Genomic DNA, 15,463 nt, shown 5'->3' with positions numbered 1-15,463 from the left:
GCATTACCGATTTAACGATACGTGTTGTGGATCAGGAGGGTCGATTGCTCGATTTTCGAGGAGAAGAAATTACCGTACGATTGCACGTACGACGTCAAAAATAGTATGCTCGTGTTGAACGAAACGGAGCACGCGAGAGACAATATCTTTACGAGGGACAATACTTTTGCGAGGAGGCGGGCGGTGTCTGGTGACAATAATCAGGTCTCTTGTTGCGCTAAAAAGAAGCTCAGCGCGTTGAATCGTGAATTTTTAAAGTCTTTGGGATTTGTCGTACGAAATAATTGAAAGAATGATTGACATTTTGAACATTGGAAGCGAATCGATCTTTGATGACTGTATAGTAAAGATTGAAACTCATACGTACAATCCATACACAAATACAACACTTGGATATAGTGATGAGATACGGATACCTATACAGCATCAGGATTTGTACACGTTGCCGTGCGAAAGCTTCCTCATCGAGGGAAAATTGACTATAAGGAAAAAGGATGAACTAATGATATTGGGAAATAATTGCGTTACATTCATGTTTGATGAACTTCGATATGAACTCAACGGTGTGGAAATTGATCGCAACAGAAACGTTGGAATAACTTGCACGATTAAAAACTACATTTCCCTTACACATGAGAGAAGTAAAATCTTGCACAATGCTGCGTGGAATATAGTTGCAAAAAATAGTGACGAAGGTTACTTCAATTTTTGCGTGCCGCTCAACATGTTGCTTGGATTTTGCGAGGATTATAAGCGCATTGTGATTAACGCTTGTCATGAATTGATTCTAATATGTTCACGCAACGACAACAATTGTCTATTTGGAGCTCAGGCGGCTGAAGCTGAGATTGAATTACAAAAAATACAATGGCGTATGCCTCACGTAATATTGAACGAAATTAGTAAACTGTCCTTGCTACGAGCGTTGGAAAGCGGTAGATACTTGAACATGAGTTTCCGCTTGTGGGATCTATACGAATTTCCTTTACTACACAGTACGACCAAGCATTCGTGGACTGTAAAAACTGCCTCTCAGCTGGAGAAACCGCGATGCGTAATCTTTGCACTGCAGACTGATAGAAAAAATGTCGCGTCGAAAGATATTACCAAATTCGTTTGCAAATTGACAAACGTTAAACTCTATCTAAACTCTGAATTTTATCCGTATAATGATTTAAATTTGGATTTTGATAAAAAGAGATACACTATTCTATTCGACATGTATGCGCGTTTTCGTAAATCTTATTACGGATGCAATAATAATATATTATTTACCATGGCAAAATTTCTAGAGTGCGGTCCTCTCATGGTCATTGACTGCTTGCGACAAAACGAGCCTGTCAAAAATGCTACTGTGGACGTAAGGATAGAATTTGAATGTAAGCAGACGTACCCACAAATACTACCGCATATTGCCTCATCTTGCACGATCGTATTGTCGAATATAACCCGTTGACAAATGTTGTCCGCAAAATTACATGAATCAGGAATAATCCCCTCCAATGTTATAACATTATAACATTTTAAAACTGGCGATACTCGATGATCGACATCAGTCGTCCGTCATAGTTCTCGCCAATATCATTTCATTATGGTTGTGCCAATGTTTGTGGATCTACAAGGATTTATCGTTGGAGGAAAATTTATCGTGAAAGAAATTGCGATTCTGACAAAAGACTCTGTACTCTCTCATTATATTTTTACGAGTCTTACACCATTCCGTTTGCTCATGAGATCTGAGAAATCTCAAGTTGCATGGTTGATTGGAAAATATCACAATCTGCAATAGGAAGATGGAAACATTCCGTACTACAGAGCCAAATGTTTATTCACTGACGCCGTGACGTTGAAAGATGCATCTTCTCGAAAGTATGTCAAAGGAAATGAAAAACTAAAATGATTGGCAAATTTACTGAAAGACGATACGAGAATCGGTCTTATTATCGAGACATTGGATAACGACTATGATGACGTTCCTGCTTTAGATAAATAGATGCTACTCTGCGTTGCGATAGACATGTACGAAATTGTGCTTTACAAAATGTATTTAAAATATTCAATTGGTGGTCGAATCATCATCATAAAGGTTCGACCAATCCATATTTATAATAAACTATTGTTACAATACATGTGTGTTATAATCTTTTTTATCCTCTCCTTGTAGTATATATTATATTACAGTATGTGATGCATTTGTAAGATATCTATGATGTTGTATATCTATGTTCGCATTTACTTACTATTCTCCTATTGGCTACTCTAATATGCGTCTGTATACACGATAAAATTAAATAGTATTTATATATTCTAAGTACGTTGCTTAACAACAAAATAACAAGAGGGTTCGTCACGTCATTTCACGCTGCAGATTCATCGTTTATCGATATCTGCGCGAGTGATCGGTTGTGTCTAAGATCCTTTCCGTGTTTTAATCGATTAAAGTCCTATAATTATTTTAAGAAAGTTGTGTTAACTTTTACTTTCTTTTATATATAAAGAAATACTTGTGTTTAACATTCTAAATAATAGTGAGTGTTATTATACAAAATATATTTCACGAAACATTATCGATATCTTTCTCCCGTGGAAACATCCTGACGACTTTATAAACAGATTGGGTTTAATTAAAAGCTATCTTACACATTTTTCTATTAGTCTGCATTTTAGCAGACAATAGACGTGGAATATTTAACATCTTTAAACACAAAAATGTCAAAATTCATGTCGTTCATTGTCGAGCTTCGATCATTGTCTAAATTTTATTATTTACATTTAAAAAATACTCTATTGAGACATACTAAAATAAATATTAGAAAATATAAGCCAGGACAAAAAAAGAAAAAAAATTAGAACGGTAGAAGGAGAGAAACAAACTGAAGAAAAGAAAAACAGAACAAAGAAAGAAACAATTCAAACTAAACTTAAAACAAAAAAGAGATCTGCTTTCAAATATTTATAGGTAATTTTAATTTGAAATTCTTTTCTTCCTTCTCTCTTACAGCTGCCCTATTCCTTTAATTCTTAATCCTCTTTTTTTAATAGTAAATAAATGATATGTATTTATTATTATTTTTTTAAATTCAAGGTACAGGCAGGAGAAACTTCTGACTTAACAGGAAAATTTGTATATATCTATTTTTATATTTTTTTTCAAATGAATTTGTATTAACAAATATTTCTTCTATTATTTTGAGTTTTAAAAAAAGATAACTCTCCAAAAGAAGACAAAAAATCTCCAAAAAATAATCTCCAATAATATAAAGATTATTATTGTGAGATCTACAATACTTTTTTAAAGAAAAGACACTCTTTTAAGGAATAATACAACTAATATAAAGTACAAAGAAAAAGGTATATAAAAAACTATTAAAATTTTTTTAAAAGATTTTATTAATCATGATATTTTTATATACAGGGTGATTCAGACCACCCGTGCCAGCCGTTTTTCTCGGCAATGGAACGTCATAGAAAGTTAGGGAAAAAATTTTCATTACTAAAGGGCACCCAAAGTATTCATTGATGATAGTTCCAACTTCTGGTATAAACCGGAAGTAGGTGTTACTTGGGTCAATTTTGAAATTTCAAATGGTAACATAGGTCAAATGGGGTATCATTGGATAGAGCTTTGAAAAAGAAACAACTTTTATTAGAACTTAATTTAATTATCTCTTACAAGTTTCGAAAAAAAACGTTTAATGTGTGAATGTCTGCAATAACTTAAAAATGTTCAAAATGCCTGCCATTTTGATACACACATTTCCGCAAACGTGATTTAACACTATCCGTAGCTCGTAAAACTTCTTCGGAGCTTAGCGACTGACAGGTGTTTCGAATTCGATCATGTCGTCTCTTGTTGTTGGACGATGTTGATAAACAATGTCTTTAATCTGTTCCCCCAAAAAAAGTCTACAGGAGTCAAGTCTGGAGATCGAGGTGGCCACGCCACAGGTCCTCCTCTCCCGATCCACCGTCCAGGAAACAAGTTATTTATTGCGCGTCGTGCTATCCTAGAGAAATACGCTGGACAACCATCTTGTTGCATCCACATCACTACTCGCTTTGCTAGTGGGACATCTTCCAAAAGCTGGCACAGGACGTTTTCTAGGAAATTTGCATATCGGATGCCATTCAGAGCCTCATCGAAAAAATAGGGTCCGATGATTTGGTCTCCGATTAGCCCACACCAGGTGTTGACGGTCCATACATGCTGATTATCTATTTCTCGTAACCAATGCTGGTTTACTGGTAACCAATAATGGGCATTGTGAAGGTTAACCTCGCCATTGCTTTTAAATGTGGTTTCTTCAGTCCAAAGAATTGATTGATAGAAGTGATGATTTTTTGTCAACAACCATTGACAGAAATTGATTCAATTTTGAAAATCGTATCCTCTAAGTTCCTGGTGCAAGTTTAAGTGATAAGGATGGTAGCGATTAGTATTCAAAATCCTCCAAACTGTCGTTTGATTCAGTCCGGAATCAATTGATATCTTCCTAGTTGAATCATGAGGATTCACAGCAACGGCAGCAAGGACATCGGCTTCTCTTTCATCTCTCACAGGTCGCCTAATTTCCTGGTTTCGATTGTGTTGCGGATAAAGTTTACCTGTTGTTCGAATCCGAAAGACTAAACGCCTAAAAACTTCCCAAGACTGAGGGATACGTTGGGGGTACCTTTCTGCAAACGCTCGGCTGCTCTGTAATTTTGGCGACATTCCCCCACTATAAGCATATCAAAACTTTCCTGATTGGAAAATATGTTTGCTTTGTTGATGATAAATCTAAACTGAAGAATCATCATGAATTTAACTTAAATTTCTGTTTGTATCAAAGGAATGTCTCCCTTTGAACGGTGTTTTCGTTAGTTTTTCTAATTGTTGACATTGACGTCGTACAATTATGTGTCATGTAAATAATGCGTGTATGTGTACGTGTGCGTGCGTGCGTGTATGTGTAATGTTTGTGTGTGTGTGTGTAATGTGTGAGTGATGTCGATTGCCCATTTTGAACATTTTGCAAACATTCATACATTAAACTTTTTTTTCGAAACTTGTAAGAGATAATTAAATTAAGTTCTAATAAAAGTTATTTCTTTTTCGAAGTTCTATCCAATAATACCCCATTCGACCTATGTTCCCATTTGAAATTTCAAAGTTGACCCAAGTAACACTTACTTCCGGTTTATACCGGAAGTTGGAACTATCATCAATGAATACTTTGGGTGCCCTTTAGTAATGAAAATTTTTTCCCTAACTTCCTATGACGTTTCATTGCTGAGAAAAATGGCTGACATGGGTGGTCTAAACCTGTATATTAAAGAACTAAACCAAAACAATTTAACCAAAATTAAGACGACCAATGGCTTAACGGAGGCGGTACCAACCAATATCAGACAAGGAGATAGTCTAATAATAAGTCCAACTTTCCAAAAGAAAACAAAAAGTTTCCTAGAGAAAAATCTTCAAGAATAAAAAGATCGCGCTAATAAATATACATTATATTATATGTGATAAAATTTGACGCGTTAAAATATATATATATATATAGTAATTCTAAAATATATTATGGACGTTTTAAAAATTACGATGTCTTACGGACATCTTAAAGTATTGGGTCCTCAGGATTGTTGGATGGGTTAAATATCCACACACGAACAAAGTATCCGTAAAACTCGTTTATTTTTTGCCACGTAATAAGTCATACACGGTTCGCTATCTGGGTGCGATCGTACTGCTCTTCCGTGTTCCGACTCGCTGCCCCACGTGTGCGCCAGTGGCGCGCTCTTTATATCAGCGCGCGAATGAGGTGCATTCAACATGCCCCAACAATCTCCCTCCTTGGGAAGTTATTGCTCGGTATAAGATTTGGCTATTAGGTCCAGGACTAATTTGCGGAGCTGTTGTCTGTGACGGACTGGTCTGGATGGGGTTTCGGTAACAAGGGCTTCCACAGAAGAAGTTCCATGGTCCTCTGAAATGGAGGTCAAGTCAGCGGTCAGTTGTGCGTTTGCGGAGGGTTCCTCTGGCTGATTCTGAAATAGAGTAACTGGAGTGGAATCTGCACCGGGGTTTAGATGAGGTTCGTAAAACATTCGTCTGATATTGAATTGTTTGAAATTGGCCTGGTACTGCCTCCTTTCCTTTCGTAATTTTTTAAGTTGAAAACCCATGTGATACCGTGCAATAATAGTTACGAAATGCGTGGGCGGGGGAGAGGCTCCGCCACTGACCCTTGTTTTTTTTACATGAGGAAATCCATTATGGATACCCTCTTTCCTGGGGAGGGGAATGTCCGACTCGCACGGACTAAAACCTCACGGTGGTCTCTCCTCAGCGATTGAGTAGGCGGGCCCTGGGATTGTTTGTGACATTCTACCAGGACCCGCCCCTGCTCGGGATCCCCCTGTAACTGGGAGATCTTCCATCTTTTTGCGGCGGCAACGTGATTTAGTTGTTGCTGCCGCTTGAACGGCGATGCGGGACCACCACGTATCACGGTTCCTTACCCAGGGTCCTATCTAGGGGTGCGTTCGAAAACTACACTTGTGTGTTTTGCCACATCCAATTCGTTCGAAAACACCTAGTAGTCACACTAAGAACACACTTGCGAGCGTTCTAAAACTTTGCCTCGCGGACCACTCGTGTAACTTTTCTCCACTCTCTTTTTCACGGTGGGATTTGGTGGAGATTTTGTGTGGCAAAGCTCAAAAATAAACGGGAAAGTTAGAGATTTGTGCTTCGCTCGGAAACTTCGCTCAAAAATTGATTGATATTCAGATGGCGAATTTAATTAAAATCGTCATATTTTATGTGTGGATGACCAAGAAAATTCGCAAAAGGATGATAAAGAAAACTATTATATATTTGATATTATAGGTAAGAAGCAATAAATAGGTTAAATTCATAAATTTCATTAGTATTTGGCTAAATTGAATTTTTCCTGATATATATTGTCATTTTGTTCTGTATTGAAATTATGTATTTTATGTGACAGGTAATAAGATGTGCATAATCAACAACTGCAAAAATACGCAAACTTTTTCAATATATCTTCAGATGAACATCCTTCAATTTCTTCTTTTGGTAAAGACTTTCAATTAATTCATTATACTGTTTTACAAGTTGCTATTCCCTTGAAAAAAATATCTCAGTAAACACTAGCAAGCAGTAACGTAACATTAATGTTATAATTTTCCACTCAACAATGTAACTGCAATGTAAAATACGTGTTATACATAACAGTTACATTGTTGAGGAAATTATGACATTAATATTACTTTTAGTGTTTAGTGAGATATTATTTGCAAACAGCAACTATATAATAAGTGAAAGACAATGGCCCGTATTCTGAGCTCACATTTATCGCTAAATGTGCCTCTAAATGTGCCTTAGATGACGTGCTAAATGTGACGGTATTCTAAGCGCACATTTAATAGCGCATTTAGAGGCGGACCGCCATGTTTAGCCTAAAAGCGCAACTTTATGGTGAAAATCCTATTCTGAGCCACATTTATAGCACATTTATGCCATATCGATAAATACGCCGCTAAATGTGGTCGGAGGCACATTTTAGCAAAATAAAAGCGCTCTGTGCGTAACAGTTACGGTACAATTGACAAGTTTAATTAATTTTATCAACATTATATGATTGATTTTGTTAATAAAATGGATATATATCGAGTTTCTTACAATTAATAGAGATTTTACACAACAATAATTATGATATTTGGGCACTTTAAAAATTTTCTTTATCTTAACAGTGCATCAGTGTGTAAAGCGAAGTATATAAATTGCGAAAAATTAATACAATAGTACTAAACTAGAAAAGTACATACAAAAGTACAAAATAAATACAAAAATATATACAAAAGTACGAAAGTATATAATCATGGATGTATTTTGGAAGATATTGATCATGCGATTGAAGTTCAGGAAATAAATAAGCAGTACGTGAACGTGAGTCGCGAGTATTTTGAAATAGAATAGATGCTTTTGAAATTTATAATGAATTTGTAAATTTATCTTATGGCGCGTAATTGACCGCGCGACGACCAATCACAGTGCCGCCATAAACGAGCAATTCGCATGATATATGACATGATAGTCAAAATGTACCTTTAAGCTAAAGGCGCTATAAATGTGCGGTGAGAATATGACGGATTTTAGTCGTATTACTAGAAGATTTATCAGCGCTTCTAAAAGTGATCTATAAATGTGCTACTAAATGTACGCTCAGAATACGGGCCAATATTTTTCAGCATGTATTTATGATTTTTCTAGGAATATTGTCTACAGCATCTACAAATATATCTGAAAATTTATCTATACAAGACTGTGAAGAGCCCACAATACTTGAAAAATCTATACCTGAAGAGCAACCTGTATCAAAACCAAAGTCACACGAGATTGCTAAGTGGAAGGATGAAAATGCTGTTAAGTCCTTGATCAAATTGTGGAAAGATCATGAATCGTTGTTCAAAAGCTCTGTAACGAAAAATGTAGAAATGTAGAGGATGATTTCTGACAGTTTACAAAAAATGAATCCTAACTGGATTTTTAATGCTGTACAATGTGAAAATAAATTTAAAGATCTCAGAAGGCATTACATGGCAACAAAGGATCACAACGCACAGTCAGGTGTACAGCCTAAAGCATGTAAATTTTTTGATGAAATGAAAGAAGTACTGAGTATGAAGTCAAGTATAAAACCAGTTGCTATTGCATCTAGCTTCAAGAGACGTTTCTCCTCTTTAAAGTCGTTCTACTACAGAATCAGGAGACGTTTCTATAGAGGCATGGGAAAACAGCGACAATAGTAATGACAAAGTTAAAATTGATAAGAGAAAAATGTGAAAAAGAAAACAAGATTGGAGAGTCAACTGGAGGTTTGGGCATTATCTAATCAAGTGGAAGCACAGAAAAGAGAAGAACCACGACAAAAACGATATCAGGAAAGTATGGAGAAAAAGGAAAGAGCTATTAAGGTTTACGAAAGTTTTATGTCGAAACTTCTTGACAAACTCTAAAGTCTAAAGTATTGAATTCTTTCTACTGCATCTATAGCGGAATTGTCTAACGTCTGAGCGACAAATTTCGTTATCGTTAAATGTACTTATCGATCTGATTGATGTATATTTTGAGATGTAAAAATATATACCAATCGAAGATCGATAAGTACAGTTAACGGTAGCGACATTTGTCGGTCAGACGTTGGAGAATCCAATCGCTACTGATCTAAGTGACTGTGATAATTAAAGAACCTATGTAGACAAACTTGCACAGGTGCGTAAAAATATGCTTAAAGAAATGGATCAATCTAATGGATCTATTTTCTTCGGCGGTGGTGTTACCAGCTGCCGTATATGTGATGATATGGCGGCGGCGGAACGGCAATTACCGATTAAGAGAAATCTTGCAATATAAATCGGGAATGGTTCCACTAACGAAGACCTTGATCGGGTCTGCTAACGAATAGTAGAAGATATTCCTATCTCTTAGACCTCTGAGGAAGTCGGCGTAGGCACCGATACACCTTTCGCAGTCGAACAGGAAAAACTCCGCTAGGTTACGAGAACATGCCGTGCAATATACACCGGTATAACGCGCGCTATCGATGGCAAGGTGTGCGTTAAAGTACGCGTAAGAGTCCCTATTAATATTATCTGAATTCACGAGCAAGATGCGCAATACGGAGTCAGTTCCGATTTATGAGCGAACCCGGAGATGTAGGTGCAACGAACGTTCTCTAATCGGTGGCGCGCTTCGACGGCTGGAGGGGAGGGGTGGCCCTCTTGAACAGGGCACAATCGTCCGTAGCACATATAGGTGTGTTGTTAAATGTTTATAATTGTTTATTATTATTATTCGTATAAAATGTTATTGCTAGTCGCAGTCGGGGAACGGGGGCAAGGGTTAGCTAGGTCTATAAATAATCGAAAAGCGAAAGGAAAGTTTCTTGTATTTATTCAGGTTTAAATTTCGGTTGTTTACAATTTATCGGATAAAACAAAGCGCGTGTTACATATTATTTGAAACGAATATTATTTTGAAGGCAAATATTCTTTCGGAAAGATCTGGTCGAGAGTGAAACTGGTCAATTCAAAACACAGGAAGCAAAAAAAAAAAGGTCGGTCGTAAAAGTGAACTCGGCAACAAGAAGGGAAAATACTTTTTTGGAAAGATTCGGTTGAGAGTGAACTGGCCCAAGTAAAACACAGGAAGTAAAAAAAAAGGTCGGTCTTAAAAGTGATGCTCGACGGCACGAGAAAATCTGCGCGTTTCCAAGTCTTTGTGTTTACGTGATTCTATTACAGAATATTCGTTACGTTTTATTCCGCGTAAAATTAAATTCGGGGGTGGAACTTCCGTAGTTCAAATATAGGATTTTGTCGCGTATTTGAAGGTAACGCGTCCTCGTTGAGTCTCCTGGCACGTAATTAGGGGGCGGCAGTGGGGGGAACAATCGCTGCGTCTATCGGTGTTAGCTTGCACGGCCAACGAAAATATCCTATGGATTTAACGCGGATGTCTTTCCTCAGAGGTTTGGTTTCCTTTACTCGAAAGACTGGGTTGAAGTACGCTTCGTACTCTAAGTCGAAATAAATGCGCTCTGTCCCGAGGAACTCGCTATCCGCTTCGGTAACGAGAGCGTATTAAACTCGTAATATAAACGCCGCGCGTGGTACTTGTGTCCGCCTTTTCTTACTTTTGGCATCTACGGAAAAGATTGAATTAATTTCGCGTACCTATTGGGTTCGACCATTGGTCTTGGAATAGGGAGGCGGCATGTGCAGAATATTAACACGACGCTAGCGGGAGTAAATTTAAGCATTGATCTTGGGATAGGAATGCTGCATATGCAGAATATTAGCACGATGCCAGGATAGGAGTCGTAACAAGCGTGCAATCGTCAGCACCGCTGTGTCGTTGGTCTTTGTTAATGGTCGAAACCAAGTTTTATCGGAGAATCGGATTGGTACTTAATACGACACCGAACGTAGAAGATGCGGACTGGCTTTAGGTGCGTTTCGGTTATTAGTATGCAATACAATCTCACAAATATATGTATATATTTAGCTACACTTACATTGAATAACTGATACAGTGGTAACGGGCACGAGTGAATTTGAGAGCTATCGGCACGGAGAAATAACACTGGGTGTACAGGCGCAGTGTGACGAAATAATAGTACGGTGTACGCTCGCGTGAAGTTGAATAATGTGTTGAGGTGAAACTGTATGAAGTGGGATCGTGTATTAAAATAGAATAGAGTATGGATATGGAAAAGCGTGCTGGAATGAAATAGTATATGGAAATGGAACCGCGTATTGAAATGGAATCACAAGAATGAGGAGCACTTCTAGAGAAAGAAGTGCATCACTCAGAGTCTCAAGTTAATGTGTCGAATTTTGGGACTGCCCTGGGGTCCTTTAGTTTACGCGGGTCAGGGTTGAAGAGTGGGGTAAGCGCGGAGGAAGGGTTATCTAAGGGTTCAGAGCGGCGGGAGAGTCCCATGGTGGTAGAAAGGCGGCGACTTACAACTAGCGCTTTTGAGTTGTTCGTTAGAGTCGGTAACTAATATAATGGGTAACTTATCTATTAAGATATAATAAGTAACTTATCAAATAAGATGTAGTAGGTAACTTATTGTTTAGACTTAGACTATTGGTTTGGTGTTTTCTTAAAGCTAATGAAAAAATTTTTGGTGCTGGAACGTAACAATACATACAAATGTTAAAGCATTTACACACACGCATATATATATATACATATGTATATATACATATGTATATATACACATATATATAACTCATATTTATATCAAAACTATAATACTCAGTAATATTTACATAACAATTTATAAAATCTTAGGATACAAGTGTAACTAACAAGGGAACTGTTGGAAGTGTCCCTCACCGATTTTAATGAGCTTTGGATATGTTGTAGAACATAAAAAAATATTAGACCTTTATTTTTTTTAGCGACGTATCTCAAGGTTTAGAGGTTGAAACAATCCCTCGAAGAATAACGAATTTTTCGTTTTTAGCGATTATCTTTGAAATTATAGGACATATGAAAAAATGTTTTATACAAAAGTTTTATGGTATTTTGTACTCTTTACAATAGTATAATTGTATTTTTCAAAAATGTCAAATTTTTTTAATTTACCCCACCCCCATCCCTTATTTTGCAAAATTTAAAAAATTTTTTAAGAACAAAAATTAAAGAAATCGAAAGTCAAATTCATCCATGTATAATAATATATGGGTTCCACAAATCAATTTTAAGAAAACAAGATGATAACTTCGTACTATAGGCGCTGCGCTATAAGTTGTGTTGCGTTATTTCGTTAGTTGCGACACATTCAATAAAAGCCTCTTGTGTATATATTTATGTTGTGCATATATTGGAACATAAAAATAGATTAATCTTAATGACATAATACGCAACATATTAGAAAATAAATTAAAGAATAAAAGAAATAGTAATATTATATTTCACATTTGCATATATAATTGTAAATATAAATTTATATAATTATTAAATATAATTTAATATTGTTACGTCCAGGCCCGTAGAAAGGATGGGTCAGAGGAAGGGCGTAACAGGAACTGTTCCGATGTCAAGTCTTATCGACAAGTGACTCGGTCGAGCGAGCTGCAGATTAACAAACAGGTAAACGACAGGTGTCGTTATTACTCTGTTATGCGAACGCTCTCTCGGTGGTCCCTTTTTGGTAAAAGAATCGAATCTCTTTTACGCGGGACGGGACCAAGTGTGATCTTTCGCGTGGAGAGAGTGAGGGAGTTAAATAAGTTTACCGATTATTTAATTTTTAGATTAACATTTATTCAATTGATCCTTACCATTATACATATAACCTTATTGATATCGGCCTTAAATTTAGTTGCATGAGTGTGTGTGGATCGCGGGTGTTACATAAGTACGGAAGTCATCAACCAGAAAAGAAGGGGAACGAGTGCGATTCTAAAGATTTTATCCTGGTTGGTATTTGTTACAATAGTTTATGAAAAAAAAAAAAATATAGTAATAAAGATTTGCGTAAAGTGTTATGTATGTTACGGCCCGATGTCGATGTCTTCGATGACGCTATCTATAATGTTGAGGAGAGCGGAATCGGACATGGATGCAAGCTTTGATTCTAAGGAGGGAAGCGCAGAGGTGTCAGAGTCTGCTGGAGAGTATTCCAAAGAGGAGTCGGGTAATTCTATCATGTGGTTCGATGAATTATCCGAGAGGATTACGGACGAGGAATCGGAAAATATTGGGGAAGACGATGGCGGTGAGTCATCGGATATATCGATGACCGAAGGACCGAAGGACCGAAAGAGGTACGGGAGAATATGATGAGAAAGGAAAATCTATTTTAGGGTAACTATGGGTAGATAGGAAAAGCGTCTTTAACGGGGTGGAACAGAGCGGGTACTGCGGTGAAGAAAAGAGGGAATTTAAACTGTTGGTTTTGCTCACGGTCGTGTCGTCCGATCTATTGTCTCGATTTGCTCGCGAGAATCGGCGGGTTGGCGCGATTTTAAGCACTTTAAATAAAGAACAGGGTTGAATAAAGGGGAAAGGAAACGATGTAAAAAAAAACAAAAGAGAAGGAAATTAAACTTACTACTTAGGCAGATTGGTTGCGTTTTAGTTGCTGGTGTAGTTGTGGCCCCAGTTGTGGATCTTGCTCGGTGGTCGTTATTGAACACTGACTCTAATAGGTTTTAAGACGTAATCGGAACTCCCGCTGTGTAAAATGAATTGCTACGACCGAAAAATCTGTGCCGAATAAATCTGACGCTGTACTATCGACTGATTTTAATTTTGTGGTGTTCGTAATGCGCGAGCCTTCCCTTTTTATATTAAATCTTGGGGGCGTGTTAACAATTTGGGCGGGAGTATTTTTGAGATTTTGACGTGTAAAAAGCTGTCGTTCGGTGAGATCCTTTTCCTCCTTATTTTTGATTGTTGCTGATTGGTACGGCCTCTTAGAAAATTTGGAGATTCTTCATTTGGTTATCTCCTAGGATTATGCAGCTGTTTTTATCCATTTATTTATTTAGGGGATCTCGCTATCGATCCTTTTCGGTCATTTCTTTGAACATCGATTTCAATGTTTAAAACATTTTTTCGTTCCGCGGCCCTCTTATGACTGGTCGGGCATTTATTGCTTTATCTTTATAGGAGGTAAAGACATGGAGCCGACAGGATGTAACAATATATAATTTAATTTATTGATTAAAAAGTACTATAAAATAAAAATAAAAGAAGGAATAGAAAAAAAGGTAAAACATCAAAAAAATGAAGAAAGAAAGCAAGAAGAAAAAGAGGTTGAAATTGTTACAAACGTAATTTCATATGAATAAGAATTTTTTATTAGGCAAAACTAAAAGAATACCAACATTTGTTGCATGGATAAGGAAAACTGCCAAAAACCTTAACAGTATTCATCAATAATTTAAAAACATCTTTTTTAAAGAAATTAGTACAGAATTTGTTCATAAATATATATGTCTTACATTTATAGCACATATTCATTACAAAGATAATGTTCATAGAAAAAATGTGTTATGCAAAGCGATTTTTTACACCAAGAACAAGTTATTATTGTTGTTTCGCCACAAATATCGCATTTTACTTTAGAATTTTTTTTAAAACAAAATTCTACTGGTGTTTCAAACTCTGTTGGTCTATTCTGTATGTATCCACTTTGAAACCATTTATTTATTTAAATAAATTTTGAAATCTGGGCGACGAGAACTGATAGTGTGTTAATGATTGTAATTTTAAGATATTATTTCTTGCATGAAGATCCAAAACAAGATTTAACAACATAACGGTATCAGAAAAGTTTTTAATAAAATTCTTCCACAACCGAAATCCGTATACGTCTAATGGACGAATAGCTATACAATTCAACCGACTATTTCGGCTGATGGCAGATTATTATCACCTCTTTTTATAGTTTTAAAAGAAATTACCGGAACGTTTGGTCCAAGAGTACAGGAAACATTATTCAAGGCGCCTAATATCTTTGTTCTGGCTTCAACATCAGGCAAATTAACATCGAATCATGTAAAAGCTTGATTAAAGGAAGTATTTTTTCCGAATGTCGGGCCACAATCGGTAATATTATTAGATTCATGGAGTGGAAATTGTCCTAACATAATTTCAGAAACCAAATCAGATTCTGCAACAGATATTGTTTTCTTAACTATTCCCGCCGGTACAACGGGAAAAATACAGCCATTTTGTAATGAATATGTGCTATAAATGTAAGACATATATATTTATGAACAAATTCTGTACTAATTTCTTTAAAAAAGATGTGTTTTTAAATTATTGATGAATACTGTTAAGGTTTTTGGCAGTTTTCCTTACGCATGCAACAAATGGTATTCTTTTAGTTCTGCCTAATAAAAATTCTTATTCATATGAAATTACGTTTAT

The 15,463-nt window shown here is 36.4% G+C and overlaps 1 protein-coding gene across 1 annotated transcript; it reads left to right on the top strand.

Annotated features, from left to right (window-relative positions):
• Positions 1-292: 292 nt before the first annotated feature.
• LOC140663646 (uncharacterized) lies at positions 293-1,456 on the top strand. The gene has a single exon (XM_072887939.1). The coding sequence runs from the start codon at positions 293-295 to the stop codon at positions 1,454-1,456; it is 1,164 nt and encodes a 387-aa protein (XP_072744040.1).
• The last annotated feature ends 14,007 nt before the right edge of the window (positions 1,457-15,463 follow it).

The sequence above is a fragment of the Anoplolepis gracilipes genome, chromosome 3, assembly GCF_047496725.1.
Source record: "Anoplolepis gracilipes chromosome 3, ASM4749672v1, whole genome shotgun sequence".
Taxonomy (NCBI): domain Eukaryota; kingdom Metazoa; phylum Arthropoda; class Insecta; order Hymenoptera; family Formicidae; genus Anoplolepis; species Anoplolepis gracilipes.
Note: the sequence above shows the minus strand (reverse complement) of the source record. Positions and strands in the feature narration are given on the sequence as shown.